Raw genomic sequence first — 12,877 nt, 5'->3', positions numbered from 1 at the left:
GCCAATCGATACCTGTTTCCTTTAGGATCTGCATTAATTTGGTCCAATTTACATGGTCAAATGCCCTCTGCCGGTCTACAAAGCAAGCACACAGTTCTTCATCTATCTCCAAAGTTCGTTCTGCTATAATTCTCATCATCCCAATTGCATCCCTGGTTCCTTTTCCTCTTCTAAATCCAAACTGATCCTCTCCAAGTATATCCTCTATTTTCCTTTCAATTCTTCTTTTAAGTATCTTTGCTGCATGTGCCATAAGGCTTACTGTGTGATGGTCGCTGCATTTTGTAGCTTTTGTCTTTTTCTTTAAGGCAATCATTGTCACTTCTGTAAAGTCCTTGGGCCACTCCCCAGTTTCATATATGGTGTTTATTAGTTTTGTCAGTATTTTCAAACCATCTTCTCCCAGTAACTTAAGCACATCTCCAGGTACATCATCATCTGCTGAAATCTTTCCATTCCTCATGTCCTTGATGGCTTTTTCCACCTCACTTTGTAAAATATATGGTCCTTTCTCGTCTGTATCTACTTCTTCTTCCGGTTCCACTTCCAAGGTTTCTGGCCTATTAGGTCGATCATATAGTTCAGTAATATAATTTTCCCAAAGTTTCAGCGCTTGCCTCTGATCTACTATTCTATTCCCCTGGGAGTCTTCGATGCCAATATTTTGAATCCCATGGTTCTCTTTCCATCCTAGTTCTTTTGTCTTCATGTACATCAAATCATAACGTCCTGTCCTTTGAAATTCTATAATCTCATTACATATCTTCTCAAGATGTTCCTTTTTGGCCCTGTCCATGGCTCTTTTCAATTCATTCCACAGTCTCCTGCATTTCCTCCTGCCTTCTTCATTGTTTACATTCTTCCAGTGGGTCTAGGTCTACCTCCATGAACTTCTCCGTTCACTTCGGTTTTTCTAGATCTTACACATTCGGTAGGACTCCTTGGGTGGGTGATCAGCTCGTCGCAAGGCCTCTACCTGTACACAAACACAGAAAAACGCACACACACAAACTAAACATCCATGCCCTGAGTGGGATTCGAACCCATGATCCCGGTTTCCAAGCGAGCAAAGACAGTACATGCCTTAGACCGCTTGGCTAGCGTGACCAGCAGAATAGTGTGTAGGGTTTATAAATTGTGTAAGAGTGAATAGAATAGTGTGTAGGGTATATAAATTGTGTAAACCCGCAACAGTGTTATAATTAATTGTAACTATGACTTGTAGGTTGTTAAATAAACCATTAACAATTACAACAGCGTCTTCAGTGGCAAAACACGTTACAATATTTAAATAGATAAAGGCTACATACATCCTATATATAAAGAACTGTCATATATCAGAGTCCACATATTCCATGCAGAAATAAGTACAAACCTGCATAACTCTGTTGGTCCTTCTGTGCTTGCTGCAAGAGATATTTAATGGGTAATTCTGACAAAAATTCTGTTGAGTAACTCTTCACTTTTCGACCTGAATATACATAACCGTGAGTGTTAGACAGTCTCACATCTTCATATAGCAGCAGATAATATAACAGGAGGAGCTGTGATGTGAGAGATGGTGTAGATACAACTGCCTGTAACTCCTCGGTATCTGCAATAACACAAACGCCATTAACCTTTAATCCTCTGGTACATCAGGGCATGCAGTAGCATAGTTGGTTGAGACACTATGCTACAGGCCAGACTGTCACAGGTTCAATTCCTGATGAATTCCTGAAGATGAGGTCATTGGATTTTTTTCAATTGATCTAATCCTTTCAGCTGCACTATGGCCCTGGGGTTGACTCAGCCTCTATCACATATGAGTGAGTACAAGGAATCTTCCTGGGGGTAAAGTGTGGCCAGTGCATAAGGCTGACAACCTCACCACCATCTGTGAGCCAACTGTCTTGAAAATGTGGAAGCCTCGACATCTCACAACCCTATGAGCTTCTACAGCCTGGTACAGGGATAGCTTTACTTTTTACCCTTGGTACATCAAATGCAGTCTATTAACATGTCTAATATAGCAAACATAATCAGTTAAATGGAACTTATGTCCATTGGTGCTGCAGAAAAAATGTCAAAATTAAATGGTGCATCAAATGATTATCATTACTGAATCTAATCAACACTGTCCATATCATCCTATTCTTCTTAGAGGAACTTTAATATTATCCTCATATCTACACCTCTTTTTCCTTCAGATTTTGCACTAAAATTCTGTACACATTTCTCATCTCTCTTAAGTATACTGCTCAACTTGTCTCAAACTAACCTTGGCTATCCATTGCATATGGATTTTCTTCCAATTCCTATGTACTGTATGACATGCCTTTGAAGAAGTTTTAAAAACACATTACCCGTATCTCTGTCTTCTGAAGACATCACAGCCACAGCTGGACTTGGACACTGCTTCTTGCCATCAAACTGGGCACCAAAGACCGAATTTTGGAACACGCGTCGAATCTCATCCTCACCCATTGGGCGATTTATGTGCTCTTGAGGAGCTTTTTGACTAGGGACCAAGACAGAGTTGACATACACCTCTACAAGGGCTGGTAGTACTGGATGCAGAGGGGGAACACTGCTACAGATCTGCCTGCATTAGTAACAGAAACTTCTTTAAGAACTCAGCTTGTTAAACAGTTTGTCAGAATACTAGGCCCAATCTCTAATACAGAAAACAAGTATTTATACATAAGCAAATTCTTGCCAAGTAATACATATTCAACTACTCAATCACATTCATTATTATGGCTTCACTATTCAGACTTTCTTTACTAATTTTCTTGATGCAGTGGTGAGAAAAACTTGGTGTATGTTGTGTGTTTTATTTGTGCCTGGCTTAAGCTCAATCTTAATGCAGTTTGTACATATCAACTACTGACACTATAGAACATCAAGTCACTTACAATTGGATAATGGATTTAAGAATGACTTTTGGGATTAATGACAGGGGAAGTGTGTACTCTTGTTAGGCATTTGTCTGAAGAGACCAAGGAAAATCACAGAATACCTCGTTCAAGAAAGCCATGCCTTGCCCAGAATTCAAACCAGGTACCTTTCAAACACAAGTAAGACACTTCAGCCTAAAGTTCAATGAGACACATGACTGTGCACGTATGAAAATCTCTACAAACTAGAACATATCAAGTGTACTAAATATGGCATATCCCTATTCCAGGTGAGCATACATCATTGTTCAAAAATACGAAAAAGTGATAATAAAATACAACACAGATAACCAATTAAGTTCAAGGAAAGTGAAATCAAATTACCTATATATCCAGTCCTTGATGGGAACTCTATGTTTAGTGAAGGCACGACTTTTCAGTAACTGGTGAATACAATGGACAGGCAAGAAGCCTGGAATGTTGGCATTAAGATTCGCTGTGACTGGAACCTTGACTGCATGTGAGGTCACAACTTGCTCTGTGAAAATTTCCTGTGTGAAAATTTGCTTCATTCTTGTCATGTTGTTTGGTCGAATGGGAACCTGTTTAAAGAGATCAAAAGTTTGCTAATGTTATTGTAGATAAATTCCAAAATATGCAAGAAAATAGGATTATGCATTGCATTAGGCATACAAGGTGTGGCAATAAAGAAACCGGATTCATGCTCTAACCCTTTATTAAAAAAAATCAGACAGTCGAAATGTTATCCCCTTCAATGTAGTCCCCTCCCCGATCCCTACACCGCTCCATGCGAATTTTCCACTGTTGGAAGCAGTGCTGCAGGTCATCTTGTGTTATGCTCTTCAAGAGTTGCGTCGCTTTTGCTTTCACTGCATCCACGGACTCGAACCTGGTCCCTTTCAGCGCAGACTTGATTTTTGGGAAGAGAAAAAAGTCGCACGGTGCTAGGTCCGGAGAATACGGTGGATGTTCCATCACTGGAATGTTGTTTTTTGCCAAATACCTCTTCACAGATAGCGCGTTGTGTGCTGGCGCGTTGTCGTGATGAAGAACCCATGAGGCATTCTTCCACATGTCTGGTCTCCTTCGTCGCACACGTTCACGGAGGTACGTCAAAACATTTTTATAATAAACCTGATTGACAGTCTGACCTTCAGGCACCCAATCAATGTAGATTACCCCCCGGATATCGAAAAAAACAATCATCATTGCTTTGAATTTGGACTTGCTCATGCGCGCTTTCTTCTTCCTAGGGGATTTGGGGCTCTTCCAATGCATGGATTGTCGCTTAGTCTCTGGATCATATTGAAGAATCCAAGTTTCGTCACACGTAATTACGTTTTGGAAGAAATCAGGATCATTTTCAATGTTTTCAAGAGTGTCAACACAGCAATTCACTCGATGTTCCTTTTGCTGGGGGGTAAGGATTTTTGGCACCACTTTAGCACACACCTTTTTCATGCCCAGATCGTCGTGCAAAATCTGTCTAACACTTTCCTTATTGATGTTCGTAAGTTCAGAAATTGCTCGAATGCTCAGTCGACGATCTCTTCGAACAATTCTAGCGACCTTCTCCACATTCTCTGGAGTTTTCGCAGTGGGAGGACGGCCCGATTTTGGATCGTTCCCGACGTTTTTCCTACCCTCCATAAACTTCTTAAACCACTCGAAAACTTGCGTGCGAGATAGACACTGATCACCATATACTTCTGTCAACAAATTGTAAGTTTCAGTGGCAGATTTTCCAAGTTTTGTGAGGAATTTGATGTTAGCACGTTGTTCTGCATTAGCACTCAGCATTATTCCGACGGAGCTCAGAAACACGATCCCGCTTCTAACAATGGTCGCGGCCAGACTAACCGATGCACGTGAATGAAACTTTGTGTGACGGTAGAGGGAAGTCCAAGGGTCAATGCCCTATCCTCCTCTTCGTCAATGACGTGGCCGGAAATGAGTCATAAAAGTAATCCGGGTTCTTTATTGCCACACCTTGTATGACACACTTTACAGAACCTACAAAATTAAGTTCACTGCTTATCTGCTCTTGATCACTTTCAATAATAATAAAACCCTCATAGTAATTTTGCAAGGTATCTTCCAAACAGATGAAACACATAAGCTGTATCTTTTATCTGTACCTTTAATATCTAATGAAAAATCACAGGAATAAGTACTCTGTGGCTAGATGCGTGTTATACAGACTAGGAAATGTATACCACATTGTAGCAATTCTGGCACATTTGCTCTGTTATTTCCTCCAAATGGTACCCTGTATTTAATGATCTCAAGATCTATAGGAGTTGCAGGAAAAATATACTGTGTGTTTTTATTTTAAAACCATCTTGATGCATCTAAATTAACCAGAATGGCTTCTTTTATATACATGTGTTCGAATGATCTTTATCAAATTACACCTTAATTGCAAACAAACTGCAACAAATTACATACAACTTGCAAGATACACAAAACTGCAACCTGCAAAAATTATGGCAAACCTAAACATAGTATACAAACAGTACTTACCTTCATTCCCAGAGTAGAGCACACCAGTTCACAGATTGCACTAAGTTGGTTGCTATGGAAGTGAATTGCCATCAACAACAACATCTCACCAAATGATGCAGTCACACCACTTGCACTATAACAAAATACACATCCACAAGTTACAATACATAACTGGCAAATCAGATTTAAATACTGCATAGAAACTTCAAAGCTTCCATAGCAATATAATTAAGTTAACATATTGGCTATATTAAACTTCGCAAAACAAGGTTACGTCGCCGCCAGCGGTGACGTAACAACATTGGGCGCTGTCACTACTATGGTAATGGGCCAGTCAACACTGTCCCCCTCCCCTGCGGTGATGTAGCGGGGGATGCCGCGGTTGCTATGCAGCAGTAAACAACTCCCAACAGTGTTGCCCAGCAACACCTGTGAACACAGCGACTAGGCAACAAGGAAGTGAGGCATTTTCCCAGTGTCTGGCTGAGGGTTTATAAGAGAACCACACTGCCTAAGAAGACAGTTAAAATGTAGCAGCCGCTGAAGTCAGTTAAAATGTGGCAGCCACCAAAGTTAGTTGAAATATAGCAGCTGCCGAAGACACTTAAAATGCAGCAGCCACCACCGGAGACAGTTGAATGGATTCACTGAGATACAGTTGAACAGCAACTGAGATAGTGAATTGTATAAGATTAAGATTGTATAACTGTGAATTGTATAAGTGTGGAGAACAAATGTGCAATAAATTTGCTATATCAAATAAGGCATGAAGTTACTTGTCACGTGACATATACCCAACACGTGACAATATGTTGTGCACAAAACAGTATTACAGCGAAAAAGATCTAAATCATGATCATCTGAATGTACATCCCCCCCCCCGAGTTCTGATTGCTGGATGACAATTCAAAATATTTGTAAGTGATGAAGTATGTGCCTGTGTGAGTCTAATGTTTGAATTATAGCACCTTTCAAAATAAGCTTCCTCCCTCACAAGCCATTGGACCCATTCGATGCTACGTTTCTCATGTTCCTGTTGTCCAATGAGGGAGGGGCATGCAATGAGCATACATAACCCCAAAGAAACAAAGCGAACTCCAGCAGAAGATGGTGGTGGATGTGATGTCAGCAGCTGCACAATCAGTGAAACTTCATCTTCCTGAAATCTACAGAAAAGAGAAATTGAAATGATTTTAATTACCTTAAAAATAAAATCCAAACAAAAAATATATTTGATTTGCTTCATTCTGGTCTGTCACACTAACACTATCGTGAAAAGTTAAACAGTTCCATCTAGTGTGACTGGTGAAGATTTTTTTTTATTTCAATTATTTATGGCCTTGCATGTTTTGGTCTTCAGAGACCATCATCAGAGGGACTATATTGTAATAGTAACTGATGATAATCTCTGAAGACCGAAACAAGTAAGGGCATAAGTAACTGAAACAATAAAAAATCTTCACTAGTCACATTAGACGGAAAGAATATATTTCTGTACTGGCCAATACACGTACGTTTTAAAATAAAACAGAGGTAAAAGCCTAAAAATGGAGATACTGATATGACTTTTTGTACCTCCTTATTATAGCATCAACAGTATTATTTAAATGTGATTTCTACTACAATAGGAGTTTTCAACATTTTTCACATATTTTCCAAAAAGCTGCATTGACCCACCTTCAGAATTATGTGTGCTAAATGCCCCTGCATTGCTTCTGCTTTGCTTGGAATAGTTTATCTTTCTTTATTTTTTATCTGAACAGATTTCACAAAACATGAATGTCTAATTTCCAGTAATTCTGTGACCCTATCAAGGCAACCTCACAACACATAGGTTGAATGAAGCCAAAGTATTACAAGTCATAATGTATAAGACACTGAAAAGTGTAATCTCTGTTCAATGCTACATATATGCTGATTTAGAATATTTCAAAGTCTGCACATCTTATTACATGCTTTTGTAATGTCTGTCATTGTAGCTGTTGTATGTCTAGCATATCTACTTGTGCGCATATGTGCTTACAAATACCTATATACATATGGCATTAATATTTTCTACATTAAAATGAAACCATTAAACAGTCACATCAAAGAGAAAACCATGCTGTAAAAAAATGTGTTGGCAAATCACATATAAAATTTTATTTTCAGACTGTCATGAGAACCTTTCTGTGCTGACAAGTTTCATCTGTTCTTCCTGTAAAGACATTACTTTGAAAACAAATTGTTAGAATAGTTATTCCCTTTTACTAAACAAATATGCCTTTCAGTTTGTCTACAGGACCTTACAAAGAACAATCTAACCCACTTTATGCCTGCAATGCCACGGAGTGCACAGTATAAACGCAGGAGCGCTGAAGCCTGCACAACGCAAGAATCAGGCAACTGACTGTCTAGTGAGAAGAGGATGATTGTCTGCAGGCGTCTCAGGAGTTCCTCTCTCAGTAACTGAAGAGCTGTGTGAGACTCCCACTTCCTCTGAAACATAAAAAATTGCTTCATATGATCCAGAAAAAACAGGTAGACATATTTTTACGTTCTAGCAAAATTCATTTAAGAACTGTAATGTAAAATACCATTTACTGTGTTATAAATTAGTTTCTTAGAATTAAGGTCACATACCTTTTGTCCATTTCGAACAAACATGGCAAACCAATTTCGGACCTGTTGGTCATTACCAAGCAGCAAGCCAGACACAAAGGCCACCATATCTCCCTCAGCATCTGTGCCAAGAGTGCGCCCTGCATGATCTAGGCTAAGTGTGATAGCCAATGCTGGCATACGGCAAAGTTCCACCTGTATGTAGAATTACAACTCCATTGATATTGCAATCAAATACAAGAGTCTTACACAATCATACCTGGGCCACCTATGTATGTGAACAGCAATTACAGCACTATATAGGTACTGATACATACGCATTTTGCTCGGATAGCAAGTGCCTGGACTGGGTTCATTTGACACAACATACTGAGAGCCTGCATGCGGATCCGTCCGCCCACATTGTCTTCCTCTTGCCTCTCTCCATTTGCAATCAAACTTGTACATACTGAAAGAGACACCAATAAACAGTTTAATGTAATCTGTTCATAAAATTCATTTTATATACATACATACAGATAGACACAATAAACTTGTTAACTCTTTGTAATCCCTGAATATCTCAAGTTAGGGCCTTACCAACCTTTATAATCTCTACTTGGAAAAGTGTATGAAGCCATTCCTGAAGCAGAGGTACATATGCAACAGATTCTCGACAACAATATAAGGGGGGGGGGACAAAAAACAGGTCACCAGAGGAAGTATACATTTAATCCTTTCAGTGTAGTCTCCAAAGACCACATGTATAGAAAAGATGTAATGTTTCATTTGTAGAATTTGCAAGTATTATGATAAAATGGTTTCTGCAAAGGCTACATAATTTTCGAGTATGAAAGACATGTATTTCCTGCCTCAGTTGACATAGGATTTTGCCTTTACCTTTAGAGTGCACAGTCACATGTAGCACCCTGAAGTGGCAAATAAGTCAGACATGGTGTATCAAACTAATCAATGAGGTACTGGAGCAGTTTTAGCCTACTTTCCTCCTGTAATGAAAAAAGTAAGCTTATAAGGTCTCCATGCTGTATGTGTATGCTTCTGCCTTCTTTAAACTTTCAAACCACCTACGTGACTAACTAAATTTGGTGCAAACATTGTGTCTGGAAGGCCACCCAACATCACAGTTCTTAATTTCTACAATCAATTATAATAGCATGGTGGAGGTATAAACTTGCGGAAGTAACACTAATGACTGAGATGATGTTTGGTAATAGAGCCTTGAGTAATATAGAAATTTTACAGTGATGTTTCAATAGAATGTAAGACAATATGGAGGCTGTGAGAAATGTCATTTAGGTTTTGGCTGACAGCTTCTAACTAATGAACAACCACTGGCACGCACAGTGCTTATGTTTATAAATATGAGTATACAACACACTATTCTCCACAGAGTACTGGCACATAAAAAATAACATAGTTAATAATACACACACATATCTCATCTCTGGTACATTAAGCATGTACTTATTATCAGAGTCAAGTCACAAATTCTTGTGTAGATATGAATGTTAGAGTGTATCATTTACAGACTTTAAACACTGGCTAATTACAGGAGCACTTCAAAATGGAGCACTGCTTTTAATTCTGAACTGTTAGCACCGCAAAAGTTATTGTTACCTCCATTCATGTTGTCTGTGAGAAGAGCCCATTTTCTCTTTGTTCAGTATCAAAAAGAATGTTTAAGTTGAACCATGGTGCCTAAAAGTTTCAGTCTTACTAGCATTTGTTGTCTTTACATGCCATTATGATTTAAGATTTCATAGCAAATTTCAAAATACTCCATTTTCTCCATAGTACCTCAGGTTCATAAAAACTGACCACCTATACACAGTATGTATGCTGTGCAGCAAATTCATAGTCTTGTATACATGACAATGTAACAGCGCACTCCAATTAGTAGTACATGTATTTTCAAAATGTGTTGTTTCCAATTCTGTATATCATATTCATCTTGAAATTAATTTACCGCAGATATAAATCTACTGCTGTGCACCCTACCATCAGGGATTATATAAGACAGATAAGAAACAAAATTAAACTTGTTTCACAACTAGTGCCGAGGTCAAGAAAATGTGGATCTCTGCATCCACTCCCCTATATGTCTTCATGATGTAGTGCTTAATTCACTGAGTGCAGGGACAACTTTACCTTTTTGAGTAACTTCAGAGATTAAAAATCCAGACAGATGGGAGGATGGTTAGTGACACACACAACATTCCCATTATACATTCATTTCATGAATTTAGCGTGAAGTACAAAAATTCTCGTAACAAGTTATCTCTCATTACAAACTGCACTTGAAATATCACTTTTATTGTATATTCATTTTTATAACACAGAATAAAACAATTCTGCTGTATATTACAAAGTTCAAAAGCATCAAACAAATATCTTGCTGCCTATTTGTCACCCTGTTCTTGTGTTAAAACTGATAAAACAATGTCTAAAATAAGCAATGTCATAAAAAATAGCAATAAATATATAACATTATAGGCCTCACCTTCTCTGAAACAGTCAGGTGAATTAGCAACAACCCAGCAGATGATTTCAGGACCATGTTTCACATGAAGCAGTGTTTCTACAACATCCTGTATGCTTAGTACCGCTGGAAGTTCAGCCAAGGCAATACAGATCACATCACATATCTCCTCCACATACACCTTATTATCAAACAAATCTGACTGCTTCATGTAGAATTCTTGCCCGCGCTGCTGTTCATGGATCTATAGCAAATTTCACAAGGCAGTGTTATATTATACAATTTTAACATAATTTCCTACTTTAGCACCTGGAACACCAAGGATATTTTTATATTCACGTACAGTACTGTGTGAAACTGCTGTAAAAGTAGGGACTTATGCCATAAAATTTCCAGGTCCATGAATCAAGGTACAGTGAACTACTTTACATTGATCAATGCTTGTTCGCACACTAACTAAACACATGAGTTATTTGGAATAATCTACAGGGGTTAACAAAATATGACAATACAAATTTTCCCTTTTTCCAAACATTAATTTCTAAGAGTATGGTTGTGATGGCAATTTTACTGGCTGTACTAAAATAATATTTGAATTTGTTCTTCTGTCCTCAACATTAAGAACTGATGAGGATATATCTAATATTCTAAGTCTACTACTGAAAGGCAGCAACAAAAGATGGAAAAATACATAGGAATGAGTCTGTGATCATGATATCCCACTCATTTCCAACACATTCTGCTCTTCAAACAGAACCTCTGCCATTTCAGATTAAAATGGATTAATGATGCACAATATTACCGAACTACATATGCATTATGTAAATAATTTAGTGCTACAAATTTGTGCCAAAGTTATGCAGTTATTTTTAAAATTAGGTAATCAGGTATGCCAAAATATTATAAAGTGCTTTTAAGTCCCAACTCCTTTCAATTACCTGTGAAGAAATAAAGAGTAACTCGCTAAGGACAAGACGTAACCTACGGGTCGAATCACTTCGCTCAAATTCCAGAGCAAGGCCATTCTGTAGTGACTGGATAAGAATACTTTCTGACTGAGAACTGCCTAGTTTCTGCCTGAAAAAAAAAAATTAAACTCATAAAGAGAACATTTATCACAATCAAATTAATAGGAGTTGAAGCTACAGGATGTTAATATTAACCAATTCCTCCAAATTGGGAGTGCCTTCAAAAACCACAAAAAGTCACCAAAATTCTGCTACAAGGAGTCAAGTTTCAAGACTTATTGGCCATTAGTAATTCAAGTAAAGAAAAATTATTTTCAGTCTACTTTCCTAAGGAAAAATTTAAATATGAGGTCACTATGCTGTGTGTGTGTGTGTGTGTGTGTGTGTGTGTGTGTGTGTGTGTGCGTGTGCCTTCTTTCAATGTTTGAATTGACTGACAGATATTTACGAAATCTGGTACAATCACACACATACTTTTTAATTTATGCACTCAGTTATAATAGCACAGAACTAAAAAGTGGAAATGACATTAATGACACCAGCGCGAGTTAATACAGGGTGCTTAAATCATGTATGGTAATACAGCTTTGAAAGAAACAATCTGTTACTTTTTAAGAAACTGAAGCAACATTCAGGTGCTAACCTACAAATTGCCTTTACCCTCATTTTAAGGGTAATAAAATAAGAGACTACTGGACCCAGGAACATAAAATTTTGTATGAAACGAAATAATAAACACCTCTACCTGTCTGAAATATTATTTCCAACTCAACAATTAAAAACATGTTCATGGTACAAAATATTTAAGTTGTATCTGACATACTGAATTTACAATCTATACTTAAGTAAAGAGTCCTTCCTACAAATTATAATAAGTCCGTAATATACTTACAATTTCAAAAAGTAAAAAATTTCTAACTTAGTAGGATTTTGAACCTTAACCCTACATGCTACCTCTTGAGTTAAACAGTGGTAACAACTCCTGCTAATCGACCAGCTCACCTCATTTGCTGTTCCTTCTTTACGTCACTCTCCAGGGCATGGAAATCGATTGAGAGTAAGGCAACAATTGAGTTGACGAGTTCGATTCCCGACAATAGAGTTAAAATTTCCTTTCGTCCTTCTGCACATTCCCTGGTGTTGTCCAAAGGAGATATCAAGCTCATTCGAACAAGACATGGGAGAATCGGACGAATTTCTTTGGATGTACATTTTGCTAATTCTGCAATGTCAACATTTTGAATCGCTCTAAACACTCTAGGGGCGACAACGAAGCTGAAATTCATACTGGCCACTCAAAACACAAGCACAGGCACTGCCACCGGCAAGATAGCCCTAGGCCCTCATCGCCATAAACGCCTTGATCGTTCTGTGCCGTTCTCTATTCCGTGGTAAGGTATCAAACAGATGGTAGCGGCCACGGA

General features: G+C 38.2%; 1 protein-coding gene and 1 long non-coding RNA gene across 2 annotated transcripts in view; one reads left to right on the top strand and one right to left on the bottom strand.

Annotated features, from left to right (window-relative positions):
- Window positions 1–7,736, top strand: part of LOC117282701 — a 22,503-nt gene extending 14,767 nt beyond the window's left edge. Inside the window, exon 3 of the long non-coding RNA XR_004513544.1 lies at window positions 7,676–7,736. This is a non-coding gene — a long non-coding RNA (uncharacterized LOC117282701). The remainder of the gene's footprint in view (window positions 1–7,675) is intronic.
- The window catches only part of LOC111869378 (integrator complex subunit 2), a 24,837-nt gene extending 12,032 nt beyond the window's left edge, over window positions 1–12,805 (bottom strand). Inside the window, exons 1-11 of the mRNA XM_023860873.2 lie at window positions 12,456–12,805; window positions 11,424–11,562; window positions 10,507–10,729; window positions 8,324–8,454; window positions 8,028–8,201; window positions 7,714–7,883; window positions 6,374–6,571; window positions 5,424–5,538; window positions 3,264–3,481; window positions 2,346–2,584; window positions 1,376–1,594 (exon numbers count right to left, since the gene is read on the bottom strand). Coding sequence (XP_023716641.1) covers window positions 1,376–1,594; window positions 2,346–2,584; window positions 3,264–3,481; window positions 5,424–5,538; window positions 6,374–6,571; window positions 7,714–7,883; window positions 8,028–8,201; window positions 8,324–8,454; window positions 10,507–10,729; window positions 11,424–11,562; window positions 12,456–12,739 — 2,110 coding nt within the window. The 5' untranslated portion in view covers window positions 12,740–12,805. The remainder of the gene's footprint in view (window positions 1–1,375; window positions 1,595–2,345; window positions 2,585–3,263; window positions 3,482–5,423; window positions 5,539–6,373; window positions 6,572–7,713; window positions 7,884–8,027; window positions 8,202–8,323; window positions 8,455–10,506; window positions 10,730–11,423; window positions 11,563–12,455) is intronic.
- Window positions 12,806–12,877: the final 72 nt, after the last annotated feature.

The sequence above is a fragment of the Cryptotermes secundus genome, unplaced genomic scaffold, assembly GCF_002891405.2.
Source record: "Cryptotermes secundus unplaced genomic scaffold, Csec_1.0 scaffold584, whole genome shotgun sequence".
NCBI lineage: Eukaryota > Metazoa > Arthropoda > Insecta > Blattodea > Kalotermitidae > Cryptotermes > Cryptotermes secundus.
This window is presented reverse-complemented; position numbering and strand designations above follow the sequence as displayed.